Genomic DNA, 15,267 nt, shown 5'->3' with positions numbered 1-15,267 from the left:
TACTTCTGCTATGTATTCTCATTCTTGGGCAATCTTTCCAAAGGATATGAGTCACTTCTCCATTATTTGTAAAGAATATGGAAAAAGTAAAATATTATTTTGTGGGCATTTGAAACTGGATGTTAAAAAAAATAGGTGGGATGTTGATCATTGTGAGTCATTTCTTGGGAAGAAGGAAAGAACAAACACTAGCTGCTGACCTACTGCTATGAAAGCCAAGGACTTAGTGCTGACTCAAGAAGTAGATATTGATAGCTGCAGAATACAAAAGAGGTCTTGCAGCAGGATTAGAGAGGAAAGTCTTTCCTCTTTAAGTAATAGAGAGTTATAAGGAGCTGCCTGTGTTGATTTCTTGGAGGCTGTTACTTGTTTAAACAATGTCCTAGTTTAAACACGTTAGCCAATTAGAGCTATATCCTGCAAATAGTTGCTACAACTAAATGAGTCTCCTCCTGAGTTTCCAAAAGTCCTGGCAAATCTTTGGGTAGGTAATCAATTGCAAGACTGAAATCCATAGCACCATGGTAGCTGCACCAGTAACTCCAGTGCAATCCCCTACTGTTTCTGAGGCTTTCACCAGTCCTGGGCGGTATAAATATTAGTATACACAAAACTGAAGCAACATAAGTATTTTGTAACACATGCGCATTCTGATCAACTCATTGAAAAAATCCTGTTTTGATACCAAAACTGATTTTTGAAAGCGACTTCATTTTGCTAAATGGCCTTTGTATGCTTTATTTATACCAGTCAGGCATCTGCACTGGGAACTACTCAGTTACTTACGTGTGTAACTACACAAACCACCTGTAAAGCACGCACAACACAAAAGACAATGCATTTAATAATTATGACTTAACCGTCCTTATGATTTGCCTGTTTTTTTCAAGCTGCAGTGGACACACTATGATGAAGCCTGATAATTGTCTTTTCTGCAGGTGTTTTTTGTTTGCTTGTTGTGTTTTGTTTTTTAAATGAGGAAAGCTTCTTTCCAAATATAACGATGCAGTTCCATGGCAGCTTAAGTGAATTTTAAGTCACACCTTGCTGCTCTTTTCTGCCTCTTCTCATCCCCCTTCTTTACAAAAGAGATGGTTTTGTGCTAGGAAGGTACTTGAGCAACTCAGTAGCGAGCCAGTTCAGAGTGCTGATTGAAAACTAATTCTAAACACAGATTCCAATACTGGTAATGATTAATTGGGAGTGAGCAGCAGGGCAGGATTGTCAGGAACACGGCAGTCTCTGTTTGTGTTTGAAAAAGCTGCTGAGAAACTGAGGCTGAATGGAGGCTTTCATGGAGAAACAATTATAAAAACGTGCTCTGTCATTACAAAGTAAGTTTTTTTTAAGACTTACAATAAATATTTTAAAATCATAGTCCTACTAATGCTAACAAAAGTAGCACCTGCTTTGTGATCTTTATGAGTTTATTAATTGTTACTTCTAAGTAAACCTGAAGCAGAGTTAACAGCTCGGATGCCATAGATTTCAAAAAATCAGTAACAAGTAAAATGCTACATTAAAATGTTCGCACTTCAAAACGATTGTGGATGTTTACATGAATAATTTTTAAAGCATCAATGTTTAACAATCCAACAGTCCACTATAGAACATTAACTTAGGGATGCAAATGGATCTATGTGCCTAACTTATTCCTTAATGTCAGTCAGAGGGCTCACATGGCCACTTCAAATCCTTAAAAAAGGTACCTTTGCAGCTTTGGATTTGAAAACCATGTTCAAGTTCCAACCCTGGAACAGCTGATCTCCAGCCAATAAATCCCTGGGTAGTCTTTGGTACTGGAGGAGATGGAATCACCTAGAATAAAAGTAACATGTAGAATTCAATTATTAAAAGGTTTTTGATTGTAATCCTCTTTTGTGCTGTAGTGTGGATGGAAATGAGAACTTATCAAAAATAGTGGTTTTAAATGCAGTATGATGTACTGATATCCTGAACACACACTGATGTTAATGGAAGGAAATAAGAACTTCAAAAGATAGCCCAGCTGCATGCAAGCTTGATTTATAACAGAGGATAGCTTGTAATTTAAGAAGTCTCTAGAATAATTTAGGTCCCATTCTATAGCAAGGCACAGGGAAAGAGAGAAGTAAAATGGCCAAATTCCAATGAAGTAACTAACTTTCGTTTACCACCCTTCTAAAAAAAATCTTTTAGTGCCTCAATTGGTATGTATAGCAGGAAATCAAAAAGCAAACATTGTTTCGTAGTGTATGTTAGCATTTTTTTTTAAATTCTTAATTTTTTTAAGTAAATCCTTTCTAAGGGCTTTACTGGCTTGACATTATTAGGACAAGAATTTTATCTTCAACTTTAGTTTTTTTCCTTATAGAATAAGAATAATAATAATAGTCATAATCTTTAAAACTTGTAAATGTCTCTAAACAGAAGAACTAGCACTTTTAATTTGCTGTAATGTATTTGGTAGCAATGCAGCTACGGAATAATAGTTTGGTGGCCAAATGCTAAAGATATTACTGACCAAGCTGGCTTTTGCATCAAGAATGACTTATTTGTTCCACCTTCCTTCTACTTTAAAAGATGGGTAAGCATCAAGTTAATCTGCAACTAATCTAGCTCAAAAGGAAACAAAACAAAAGCCAAAAGCCTCTGTTCACTGACTGCTGTGCTTACTTTGGCTGAATCATCTCAACTGGGCATGTTACATCATTTTAGCATCTGGGGACTTAGCAGAGAAATACACAGCAAGAGAACAATGTTTCAGTTCTCTTGCCAGAGTTGCTTCACTTTGTTCTTTGGCCAAGACCAGAAATTGTTTATGATATTTAGGTGGAGCAGTTCCTCTGAAAAGATAATTTTTATGGCCGTAAGTGCCACCCACTGAGCAGGATAATGAAGGAAATCATGTCCCACTTACGATCTGGGGAAGGGACTATGAAGAAGCAATTACTAAGCTAACCTAGAGAGAAGAACAGATATGTTGACTGTTACCATGAAGGTAAATGTGCAGAAAGACACGTTTCTGAATAAGGACTTAAGAAACTTCATTTTGCATATATAAAGGGTGACCTAAATCACCGCTAACCCTTATCTTCCTTAGCAAATAAAGATTCTGAGGTTAAATTGAAACTATACTGTTTCAGTATCACCAGGCTGTGGATGCTACTTCAGCAGCTGATAACTGTCTGCGAGATCTGTTCACACACGTACACTCTCATTGTGCTGAAGCAGAGGTAAACTTGACTGAAATTGGAGGCTTGAGACAAAGCTGAAGAACAAGTAGCACTAATGGCAGAAACGCTGCCATTTCGTTTCTCTGCCATACTCAGCACTAGCTCTTAATTTTTGTTTCAGTGTAATCTCAGTAAAAGCTTTTACTACTTCCCCACCTTATCTTCCCACCCTTGGAATCCTTTGAAAGAAAGCTAGTTCAGCAAGTTGGAATTTCCAATCTCTTTTGTTTCCTTCATCTTCTCTAAGTGGACTAACCTTCCTTCTTGTTAGCATATTCTGCTTCCCCGTTTATGAATATGCTCCTCTCCCAATGTCACTGATTTAGCTGCCTTTACAGTTATCCTATTAATTGGAGATTCTCACTCTGTATATTTATAAATCAAATCATCAGTCACATTCAACTGATTTCCAGCTGTTTGACAACTTTTAGACTCTGAATATGTGAGTATAAATCCTGTAGCATAAAATCAAATAGTTATGAATTGGCTGATTAGAACTGGCTTCTGGCTAATCCAATTTGTGCCACTAAAAAGGACAGTGGCATTGCCCCTGCCAAAAAGACGACTGTCTTAAATAAAGGTAGAAAAAATTACTGCATCTTAACCAGTAATTAAAACTGAGAGTTAAGGTTGTGATAAACCTTGAAGTAAGACACGTGTATGTATATTCGAGCAGGGAACGGTCAGCAGTCACAAATGGCTCTGTGAGCGCTCTGCAGTACTAAGCTGCACGGTCGGCAGTTCTGTTACTAGATGTCACAGAGGAGCGCAGGGGGGAGGTGCTTTACAGAGAGATGATTGTGTACAGTGAAAGCTCTGTGAACTAACAACCATATCCAAAGGGCAATTCCTTGTCTTAAATGACTGCTTTTAAAGCATTGCTCGGGTTGCAAACACAATTTACTTTGACCTTTAGTTAAAGACCCACCTCTACAAGACAACTGATTTTTAGAGCTTGTGTGGTTTCTTAAGACAGATATTGCTCTACTGCAATTTTAAAATCTAATTTTCTAACCTTAATGTATTTTTCCACAGGTGTCACAGGTCGAACCTGAAGATGTTCTGGAAGCTGTATCTTGGGCTTTGTACTTTTATTCTTTTCATCTTCAATCAACTAAAACCAAAACATCAACATTAAAAATTGGACTCTATCTCTTGAAATATGCTGTAATATCTGATATCTACACCATTCCCCTCATTGTTGCATCTGAACTCCCTGTCCCTTCCATCTAAAACAGGACTACTTATTGTAGTGCTTTGGAAATTATTGTAATGTACTTTTTGGTTCAGAAAGTGATGTAATTCTGAATTTCAGATGGAAGGCCAAATATTGCTAAGTGATTCCAACTCTCTTAGCTACATCACTGGTCCAAGAAGGGCTAGAAATATATCTTTTATACTTTTATATATATATATATATATCTTATATGACCATAAACCAAAGATTAATACATGCTAAATACACACGTTCGCTAATAGTGACAATGCAGTTTGCCAACTTTTCAGCTGTAGATCTATTAGTACTATGCAAAGGTGGTATGCATGACAGACCATAGCTGTCAAGGATGGATGTTGAAGCCTAGAGGACCAAAGTTTTCAAAGATGCTAACTTGGATGCCTACGTGAATCCTCAAAAAATCCTAAAACAGATTAAATACTTCTGGTCCCATGGAAAGTACATTTATAGCTATTCAGGGGCTGCATCAATCCTGTTCTTTAGGAATAAAATACTGTGATTCCAAATGTAACATTATGTGCTACTATATTCTAATATCTAAACATCACTGAGAATAGACATCTCTCCAAATATTTTCGTTCGTTGTAAATTCCCCCACTGAAAATTTAATTAGCTAAAACCTTTTCCCCTTGATTTTTAAGCTACCATATGGATAGACAAAGGGGAAATATTTTCCTGTCAGTGTGCATCTAGTACTTGTTAACACTATTGGGAGTCATGTTTCTCAAGAGAAATATATCAGAATATGCAGAGCATATAAATTACCACTTGCCGTATTTTATTCAGAGGAAGACTGAAACTTTGAACCCATCTTAAAAGCAGTGCACTTGTTACCTCGGAACTTAGCTTAGTAAAGCACACTCAGTACTTTTCTAGTCTTCTGTGCTCTCATATTTTGTGTCCAGAGGAATTTGTGTACAAGTAAATTTCACGTGTTGCTCAGATGTCATTCAGTTTTACCTCTTCAAGAGGTGTTTTCAAGAATCCCCATTTGTGAGACCATCTTCTTGCAGCTTCTAGTTCACTCTCAATGTATTTTTTCCTGAAACAGAAATATTTAAGATGACGTTGAAAGCTTTCATTAAAACAACACCCAACACAACGCAAGTACTAATGTCACAAAGCAGAGCACTTTAGCATGACACTTTAGACCTTTACCTCAAAACAGGACGTTTATTTATGAGTTAACGATTGTCTAACTTGGAGGTAACGGGGGAAATATTTTCTATAGGTTGGAAAAGAAACAGCATGTGTGAATGCACTTCCTTGCAAATGATGTTTATGTTAGGAATTGGAGGTCAAATTTGCGATGACACATTTTTTGAAAAACTGGAAAAGCAAGGACCAATGTCTTTTCGTACATGCTTCCCATTTTCTGTTGACTGATCATAGAATAATAGAATCATTAGGGCTGGAGATGACCTCTAGGATCATCAAGTCCAACCACCAACCCAGCACCCCTATGTCTCCTAAACCATGCTGTGAAGTGCCACGTCTACATGGTTTTTGAACACCCCCAGGGATGGTGACTCCCCCACATCTCCGAGCAGACTGTGCCAATGCCTGACCACTCTTGCAGTGAAGAAATGTTGCCTAATATCCAATCCAAACCTCCCTGACACAACTTGAAGCCATTCCTCTTGTCCTATTGCTTGTTACTTGGCTATGATGGATGAAATGACCCTTTGTCCCCCGCTCTGCCCCAGCCCTCTCCCGGTTCCTCACACCCAGGGGCAGGATGGAGGGAAACCGTGGAGCCCACGGGCAGCGCTGGCCGCTCCGGCTCTGTCACTCACTGCTTTGCTGGTCCCGCTCAGGGCTGTGCCACTGCGGGCACTGGAAACCTTGGGCTTTTTGCAGATGGGGGGTGTCTGAGGGAGCACCCGCACTGACAAACACACGTGAAGTGAGCACACGAACAGCCTCCTTCAGCTGCCGTGGCGGGCTGCCTTGGGCGGCAGGGGAGGGAGGCGGCCGGAGAGAAGCAATAGCGGAGGCCCGGGGCCGCCGGCTGTGAGGGGGGATGTGGTGGGTACGGGACCGTTACCAGCAGTTGTCCCGCGCTACGAAGTTGCACGACTGCGCCGGGTCGGTGCGGCTGTGCGCCATGGAGCTCGCTGCGTGGAGCGGCCGGCCTGAGCTGCGGGGCCCAGCAGCGCTGGGACGGGACGGGATGGGCCGAGCAACGCGCCGGGCCGGGCCGGGCCCTCGCAGCTTGGGCGTTGCCGGGCGACGGCAAAGGAGGCGGTGCTCGCGCGGGCGGCGGTTACAAAAGGGCGGGAAGGCGAGGCGCGCGCTCCCTGAGGCGATGGGTTTCTGTGGCGGCGGCCCCTCCGCACCCCTGTCCCGCTGCCGGCCCCCCGCGCTGGCGAGTGGCCCCCCTGGAGTGTGAAGGGCTAAAAACGCCCGTTCTGAGTTTTCTTCAGCGCCCTCAGGAAACCAGAAAAAGTACACTTGATGCTGTCAGTAATATTTTTGGGGGTGGCTTTGAGTGGTTTTGGTTTTTTTTTTTAATGTTATTCAGTCGGAAAATGTGTGGATTAAGCTGATGAAAAGCTGTTGCCTTGCTTGAGGATTTAGCCATATTTGAGAGCAAGAGGTGTTGTCTAATGTCTGTGATTTAGTGATGAGCTAGGCTCACCTTAGCAGAAAACATAGTTGGTCACCTTTCTGGATGCTGAGCTGTTAAGAGTCTCTTTTATACCTGGACAAGGGAGTCGTTCAACAGCTAAAAACTTGGCAGTGTTTTTAGTTGTTTGTAACAGACGTGAAAAATGGTTGAAGGATGCTGGGTTTTTATTTTGATAAGAGTCAGCTTGCTAACGTGTCTAAAGCTGAGACTGTATCTGCTACGATGGGTGTTGGCTTCTGTTTCCTAGTTTTTTGACCTGTCTCCAGTTCCTAGGTCCTCTTGATACACACCAAAATTAGCTTTTGGTAATTGTACTGGGAAACAACATCGGTCTTGTGACATACAGTGTCTTTCTGGTCTCTTTTTCTGGTAGATGTTGTTCTTTACAAACTACCTGCTAATATTAGAAGTTTTGAGAAAGACTTCAACATACTTTATGGGTTATATGTGAGAACCCTCAAAATATTTACAGCTTGTAAAAAGTTCACTGTGTTGCAATATATTAATATTTTTGGCTCTCCAGCAATTTTTTGTAGTTTTAGTTTCTTGCAGTTGCTTTATAAAGCATTTCAACAATGAATGTAGCCAACTGGCTCTTTGCCGTTATGGGTTTAAATAGTTCCCTGACCCCTTTCTTTTTGTCTGGAAACTGACTTGTGCAAACACTCTGTAAATAGTTAATGTGACTCTTTCACACCATTGGACAGTTATTCTCATTACAAAATAAACGCAGAAAGGTTTTGACCTAAGCTGAGTGGTTTATAGGTAGTGTGTTTGAATGCTTAATTGCTAGCTTTTTATTTTTTTTATGGAGCAAAGGATCTAAAGGCCTTAAATATTTGATTATGAGAAGACTGTATACACATTTATTAGTCATTTTAGAAGTACTAAGAACCTCTATTTGATTAATAGGAGAAAAAAAATTCCTTCTGTAGTCCTGAAATAAAAATCAATACTGTTCTTCTGGGTCTCTAAAAATCATGAAACTATCAACAAATAGAATATTTCACTTACATGCCATTTCTTGATTCTGTAATTGATAATTAGACTAGCAATTAAATCAGCTGGGTCCTCTATCACACTCATAAATGCTTACTTATTGTCCTACTTAATTAACTCCTGATGCTTAGGCGTGTCTATCTTGGGAGCCCTCTTATTACAGTCTTGATGCTTTCTGTAAAAAAAGTAATGTGTTAATGAAAGAAATCAAATTCCTAGTTTACTATGCGTCAGAATTTAAACTGCTGTAGTGTTTGTCAAGAGAGTATAAAACTTATACTAATATTGTGGACATAGGAGTTTACAGTGTTCGGTCATTCTCTTTTTGTACTTAACCGAATTATTTTTCAGATGAGGGAATGCAGTGAAGGAGTAGTTAGTTTTAGGTCTAACTAGGTTCTGAGCACAGGGCAATATTAGAATTGCACTTGCACTATAAGAAAAGTGAAGTAGGATTTTAATGAGCTAATAATTATACTGAATGACTTAGGGATACAGGTCCATTGAGATTTGAAAGTAATTTGCTGAAAGTCTGAATCTCGTAGCTACATACAGCAGCACTTGTCATCACATGACAAATGTTGAAGTAGATACTCCATCACTCAAGGTACATGTTTAAATAGAATCAAGTCTAAATACTTGGTGCTTCCAAGCAACATTCAGATCATCTGAGATGGGTTATTTCTAGCCTGGATATGGCCATGAATGCCAAAATCCTAATGCTTCCTGTCCTCTTCCAATTAGGAATTATCTAATTATTCAGGTGCTCAGCAGTGCTGCTGTTGATCAAGTGGCCATTCTTCAACAAAACACACCTGTCCTTCAAGAATTTACAACCTGTATGTCTCTTGAGAGTTGCAGATTAGTATCTTGAGTTTCAGATATCCTTCCACCTGCATTAAGGCATCACTCTACTGCTGGGGAGTAGTTTCAGTCTTGTTTTTTTACAGATGCGGTACTCTTCTCCCAGCAAGCAGTAAAAGTGCTTGTGGTGCTGTGTTCTGACATGGGCTGGGGTATTGATATGGATTAAAACTAATCAAGTGGAAAACAAGATGCTTTAACCCTAATACATTTTTCTGTGTAGCTGTACCGATGCCTTCACCATCACATGATGGGGCAATGCGTGAGGGTTTGGAGGGGGCAGTGCTGGATGATAATGCCAGGTCTGAGTTTTTACCACGCTATGGCCTTAGGATGTTGTGTTGACACAAATATAGGTGGTACTGCTCTGTGAAATAGGTCAGGGAACCAAAACTGACTTAGACTCTGCAGAAAGAGAAAGTCAGATCACTGTTTTAATCTGTTTCACAGAACAGATGCGCAAGCAGTTGTGCTTCTGCAATCAAGGCAGCAGACAGAATGGAGACAGGAAAAGGTGATGCGTGAACTGAAATGAACAGCCCAGGGTAGGCGGATATCTTAAACCTCTACTGCTGCAAAAGACTTTGTATAATGCAATGATGGCTTTGTTAATGTCATTCACGGTCTTCAAGATGTGAGTTGATTTTTGGTTTCTGGAAATCTCATGCATCTACCCTGACATGAAAATGTTCAGGCTCTTTATATTGCTTATTTATGGAGAAAGGTGTCTAAATTAGCACACAATAGCTTTCTGTGTGATAATCTTTGAAATATTTGAAAGGAACAAGCCTGTTCGCTTTTGGACTCTGTGAAAGTATTTTTAAGTGCTGTTTATGAGCCTCTCCACTCCCACTGAATATGCTGAGGTTTGATTCTAGATGATACTTTTGCTCAAGTGCTGAAGATGCAGGTATAAAATACCTTATGCTTTACAGTACTCTAAACCAGCTACTCTGTGATTTTTCAGCTTCAGTTACAAGGCTGACAGATCATGTCCCTAGTTCCAGCATTGTTATCAACTACAGAGGTTCTCTTGCACTTAACATTTTGCCCGTAGACTAGTGTCTTCTGCCTTTCATCAGAGAATGGGTGGGAAAATTATGGAAAAAAATATTTTTTGTTGTAAAGGGTATTTTGAGTGTTTTTATACTTGCTAGTTCTTAGGACATAAATTATTATTTTAAGTTATTCATCACAGAATCACAATTAGATCTAAATCCTTGATCTCTTTATGAAGAGCTCTGCATTGTTTAGGTTGGACATTTACACCACCACCCCTCAGAAAAGACAGGTGAGAATCCTCTCTGAGAAGTATAGGATGATGTACAAAACTGTTGCTATTTTACTGCCCTATGTACATGCAAGAAAAGCGTAGGCAGAGGAGGTGTGGGGCACTACAGCATGTAATGTTGTGGTCGGGCAGGACAGTCCCTGAGAAACTAATCCGCTTGGCTGGACTTAGAGGAGGTCTCAGCTGTGTAAAGACTGTCTCCACTTTGGGTAGGCTCAGGTGTGTAGCAAAACAGAAGTGCTTGTGAGACTCTTCATCCAACTCTGTCCTCATCCTATGTTATAACTGTGTCCTTTATCATAAACTGTAGTAACTGCCATAGTCAGTGAGAAAACAGCAATGAAAATGAAAAAGGATGGCTGGTTTTCACCATTGTGACCTAAAAGCTTCCAAGCTGAGAAGCATTTGTCACTAGATGAAGCCTTGAATTGTGTACTTGTTTTCTGAACACTTTTGAAGCAAACTAGCAATTGTAGAGATCTGGTATAATGGAAATGTATTTTCTTAGGAAGAGATGGGTATTGCAGACAGCAATTCTTTCTTCATGGGAACAGCTATAGCACAGGGGACTGTGCAACTTCTGTTGCATTGTGTCCTGCTGGGATAGATGTTTGTAAGTGCTGGTTTCTATCTGAGAAGTTCAGGCAGTGCAATGTAATACATGTGCTGCGAATAGCACATACCAGTGATCTGGGGAATTGTCCCGGAGCTGTGTTGCTAACTAGTATGTGACCAATAAGTCCCATACGTTCCTGCTGTGCTGTGGCTTTTGCTAGATGTCTGGCAGCTCTGCAGAGGCAGCTGTCAGTGCTCTGACTAGTCTGTTTGATGGCTGGAAAAGCAGAACAAATGCTCTGCACTGATGGGAGATAATAGCAGTAAGGGAGAGGAGAATGTTAACATCCCTAAGGAAACCCACAGTGGTGTCTGCCAGCCCACGTTCTCTGGTTTTGTTGCTGAAGGCCTGCTCTTCACACTCGAAGCACTGCTAGCTTGGCATCTAAAAACTTGAAAAGCAGCTTTGTTATTTTCTTTAAGCTATGCTGAGCTTGCTTCTTCCCCTCCAATGTCAGCAATATCAAAACCTTTGAAAATGAAGCTTTTTGCCAAGGTGTTTATATATCCATTTATGTATTGTGCATTGAAAATGTTTACCAAAAAATATTAGTTCTGCCAGTTCTGTGCTTGCTGCCCCATGGTTTGCAATATTAAGTGTGGAAGTCTAATACAGGAGATTGCAAATGTAACTTCATTGTCTTTTGCTAATATTTCTAAATAATATTTCAAATATAGGCAGCTGGAGTGGTAGGCTGCTTTGTTATGATTCTTGTGATTTAAGTAAACAAAGTCCTATTGACATTACAGACTATGGCTTCATTCCAAAAAAATATTCCCAAATATGCTAAAGCCTACCACATCAAGAATATGTTAACTGGAGTTCCTGAATTTCCATTTATGAAAGGAACCCAATGGCCTGGTTAGAACCATTGTATTTTGTAACAAAATTTAGAACTGTCGTCTTATTGTGGCTGTAATTATCCAGTGACTTTTGAACAGTGAGTGGTGTGTCCGCTTTCCCAACAATAAAATGTTTTCTTTCCATAGAGTGGCACTTACAGCTACAGCTTCATGCAAATTTCTGTGCTTGAAAGGCACAAACAATCTTAATTGAATTTAGATACCATTCAATAATTCCTGGGGTTTTATTTGTTTGGGGCAGATTCATTGCTTTTTGTTCTAACAAAGGATTTACATGAGATACTTTTTTACATTCCACTTGATGGATACAATTATATTTGTGTTGTACCTGGTGGAATAAGTATACATGCCCTCCAAATAAAATTATTTCTGCTAGTGGCATGGAGGGCTCTGTCACTTTCAAACTGGAGACATGTTTACATTCAAATCCTTCATTAATAGGCATTGTCTCTGAGCACTACTCCACAGCTCCAGTTGCAGAGAGCTTGCAGAATGCCACCTTCTTGCAGTTTCAAAAACCATGGAACATGACCACCATTTCTAGCTTGCTTAGTGTTAAAATTCCTTGTAAATGCCTCTGTGCACCATCAGAATGCTCCCCGATACATGCTGGAGTACCTCGGCACAATATTATATATTATAATATAATAAAAATTAAGATATTTTATATATCTAATATATAAAATAGAAAAATATATTATATATAAAATTATATAATACATAATAATACAATGTTATATTAAAGATGAAGGAAAAAGACATAATTTTGAATTTAGTTGCATTGTATAAACTGAAACCAAACTCTTCATGGTCTTTGAAAGTATTTTTTGTTTCAATACAGTGCATCTTTCAAACCAGAAAGAGTTGCCTTTTTTCCTTTAGCATGAAAGGCAGGGGGTCTAGGACATTTTAATAGCTTTCATACCCTATTCTGCAAATATGTTATTGCAGCACAATAGTTTCTTTGCATGAGAATTGCTTAAATGAATCAAAATGGATTGAAAAATATATTTCAAGTTTTAATTTTATGCACAGAACATTAATGAGCAGTGCCCCTTAGAGACTTGCTGTCAGTTTAACATATTCACAATAATCTCAACACAGATGTTATTCCATCGAAATCCTTTTAGAGGGAAGAAACTAGTAATTTTTCCTTGGAGAACGTCAGAAAATATGTTATTGTTGAAATTACATTTTGATCCCAGAATGCTATGTAAAATATCATTGCTAGGAAGAATAAGTAGCACATTGTTTCTGAGGTAAAATGAACGTGAAACTTTTTTGAGCCTCCTGTAAATTTTAAAACAAGTTAATGTTTTGTTAGTCCCATGCAATTCTGCTTCCCTTGAGGGTGATTTTAGGCAGTGATGGGTATCGGCATCTAATTGTATTCTGATTTAAGAGGGTATTTGTTATTAGTTCAGATTTCTCTATTTGTAACCATAATGTGATGAAGTTATTGTCTTTCGGACACATTTCCCTGTGCATTCTCTGAGCCCATATGTTAAACTACTTGTTAGAAAGAAATTACATACTTACAATGACAGTTCTTGTTGGAAAATACTTAAAGTAGTCTTTCTGTTTTGTGTTCTGTGATATGTCTGTGTTTTGGTTTTTCTACTTGGTGCACCCATGTTGTACTCTGCTTGCTCTTACATTTATTTTGAAATATCTTCTTTGTTTTTGTATTAGACTAGCCTTACCTGAGTACAGCTTTGACAGTGAAGTTATGTTTTTGTTATAAAAGTGGTAAGGTTGTAAATACATTGTAAATATTATGTTGCTCAATACTGGAGGCATCCTTTCTATTCCATTTAATCTTAACCAGGGATGATCTTCAGTGGAGAAGCTCTAACTAGTGCCTTGTATAGGCCCCAGCCATATGTAAGTGGTGCATAGGTAATGTGAAGGGCCATATTTTGGAAAGTCTTGGGTGACTCAAAGCAAGGGTTCTGCAATTTTCCCACGTTCTAGGACTGCATAAATACAAGAATAATACTTCTAGGTATTGATAGTGGAGTACGTAGTGCATCACCAGTTCTATGCAAAGATAGCTGGTTAAAATAAATCCCATCAGATTTTAGCGTGTGTTAATGACAGTAAAGGTCCATTTGCTGGCTTTTGGTGTACTTTATAGTGCCTGATTTACCTCTATTGGTCATACTTACTTCATCTTGTGCTTACGTGAAGTTTTCTGTGGTTGAAGAGGTTTGTACATCTTAGATGGGACTGAATGAAGTACATGGAACTTCTGGATAGATAGTAAATATTTCTAATTAAATACTCTAAAATTTTTTTTGTATCAATGAAATCTATACGAATTCCTGGAATTCCTTAAATTGTTTCTTTTAAGAGGAGATAGGTTTTTTTAAAAGAAAAACCAACAAAGTTGTTGTAAGTGGAAAATGGTAAACATTGGAATGTTTTTATCTTTTTCTTAATGACCTTTCAGTAAATAATTTAAAAACTATCAACAAAACATGCTTACATAATTACTGGCATTATTAAGACACAAGTAATTAGGAAGCAGTAATCAGAAAGTAAGACAAACACCAACTGGATGTATATTCAACATTTCCAATAAAGTATTAAAATGATATTTTGGCATTCAGACGAATCTTAAGACTATTGATAAAATGTTTTTCCAGTCCATTTCTATACATTATGAATACAGTTAATATATTGCAAGCATGAGGAAAGCTCAGTTATTTCTAGGAGCATTCTACACTGCTTTTCTATTAACACGTACAACAGCAATGTACTGGCCATACCTCTTTACTTCTCAATCTATTCTGTTTAAAATGTTGGGAATGTTGTAGTTCTATATGCTGACTTAATCTAAATTTTCCTTTAAAAATTGCACCTCTAAACTTATTATGGGAACTAAAAATCCTATAGATTTGGTAAACTAATTGAGAGTAATTTCTCTACCAAGAAGTCATTGAGCTTAATTTATGAAATTAAGCCACTTGTATTCTAGCCTCTAAATCTATAAAACATTCTTTTAAAGTGACCATCATTTTCAGTGTTTTAACAATATGAATATAGGTAGCCAGTCTTATGCTGTGTTTTTACTTTACACACATAAAATGCCTCATATAAGTTAAGTCTGATATTGAAAGTTCAAACAATCACCAGCAGTATGTAAACCTCTACTCTGTAACAATGGAATATTTATCCTGGGTATAGTGCCTTTATGAGACCTCCATACTGTCTGAGTTCAGCTTGATTTATGTAGGACTAAGCGGCCTTTTGGCCTTGAGCTAGCCTTTTCATACAGCAAACTAAGGACCTAAGACAAAATTTAATGCTGTATATTGCTGTCTGTGGAACTGCCTGTGATAGATGTTTCACCCTATGGAATTAAAATGTTGTAATCCGTTGGCTAAATTTTACATGTAACCTCCAGAGGGCCTCTGAAGTGCTAAAGAGACCACGGAACCAAATGAATCAGCTTGTGTGTAATACAGGAGTAGGAATTACCTGTACCCTGCTGTATTACATTGTCTCTACTGCTTCCTGATCAGATTCAGAGCCAGAGTGTAGCTTC

General features: G+C 38.6%; 1 protein-coding gene across 1 annotated transcript; it reads right to left on the bottom strand.

Annotated features, from left to right (window-relative positions):
* Positions 1–1,415: 1,415 nt before the first annotated feature.
* Positions 1,416–6,701, bottom strand: CIMIP1 (ciliary microtubule inner protein 1). Its single transcript, XM_064465302.1, has 4 exons — positions 6,500–6,701; positions 5,413–5,494; positions 4,231–4,329; positions 1,416–1,818 (listed from the first exon to the last, which is right to left on the bottom strand). The coding sequence occupies exons 1-4, from the start codon at positions 6,559–6,561 to the stop codon at positions 1,663–1,665; spliced, it is 399 nt and encodes a 132-aa protein (XP_064321372.1). The 5' UTR covers positions 6,562–6,701; the 3' UTR covers positions 1,416–1,662.
* Between the last annotated feature and the right edge of the window lie 8,566 nt (positions 6,702–15,267).

This window comes from Phalacrocorax carbo, chromosome 14, assembly GCF_963921805.1.
Source record: "Phalacrocorax carbo chromosome 14, bPhaCar2.1, whole genome shotgun sequence".
Lineage (NCBI taxonomy): Eukaryota > Metazoa > Chordata > Aves > Suliformes > Phalacrocoracidae > Phalacrocorax > Phalacrocorax carbo.
This window is presented reverse-complemented; position numbering and strand designations above follow the sequence as displayed.

Coding starts and splice junctions, on each gene's coding strand:
- CIMIP1 (XM_064465302.1), bottom strand. CDS start 6,561: ATGGCGCACAGCCGCACCGACCCGGCGCAGTCGTGCAACTTCGTAGCG. Junction 5,495..6,499: donor GTAGCGCGGGACAACTGCTG/GTAACGGTCCCG, acceptor TTTCTGTTTCAG/GAAAAAATACATTGAGAGTG. Junction 1,819..4,230: donor CTGTGGAAAAATACATTAAG/GTTAGAAAATTA, acceptor CTTTTATTCTAG/GTGATTCCATCTCCTCCAGT.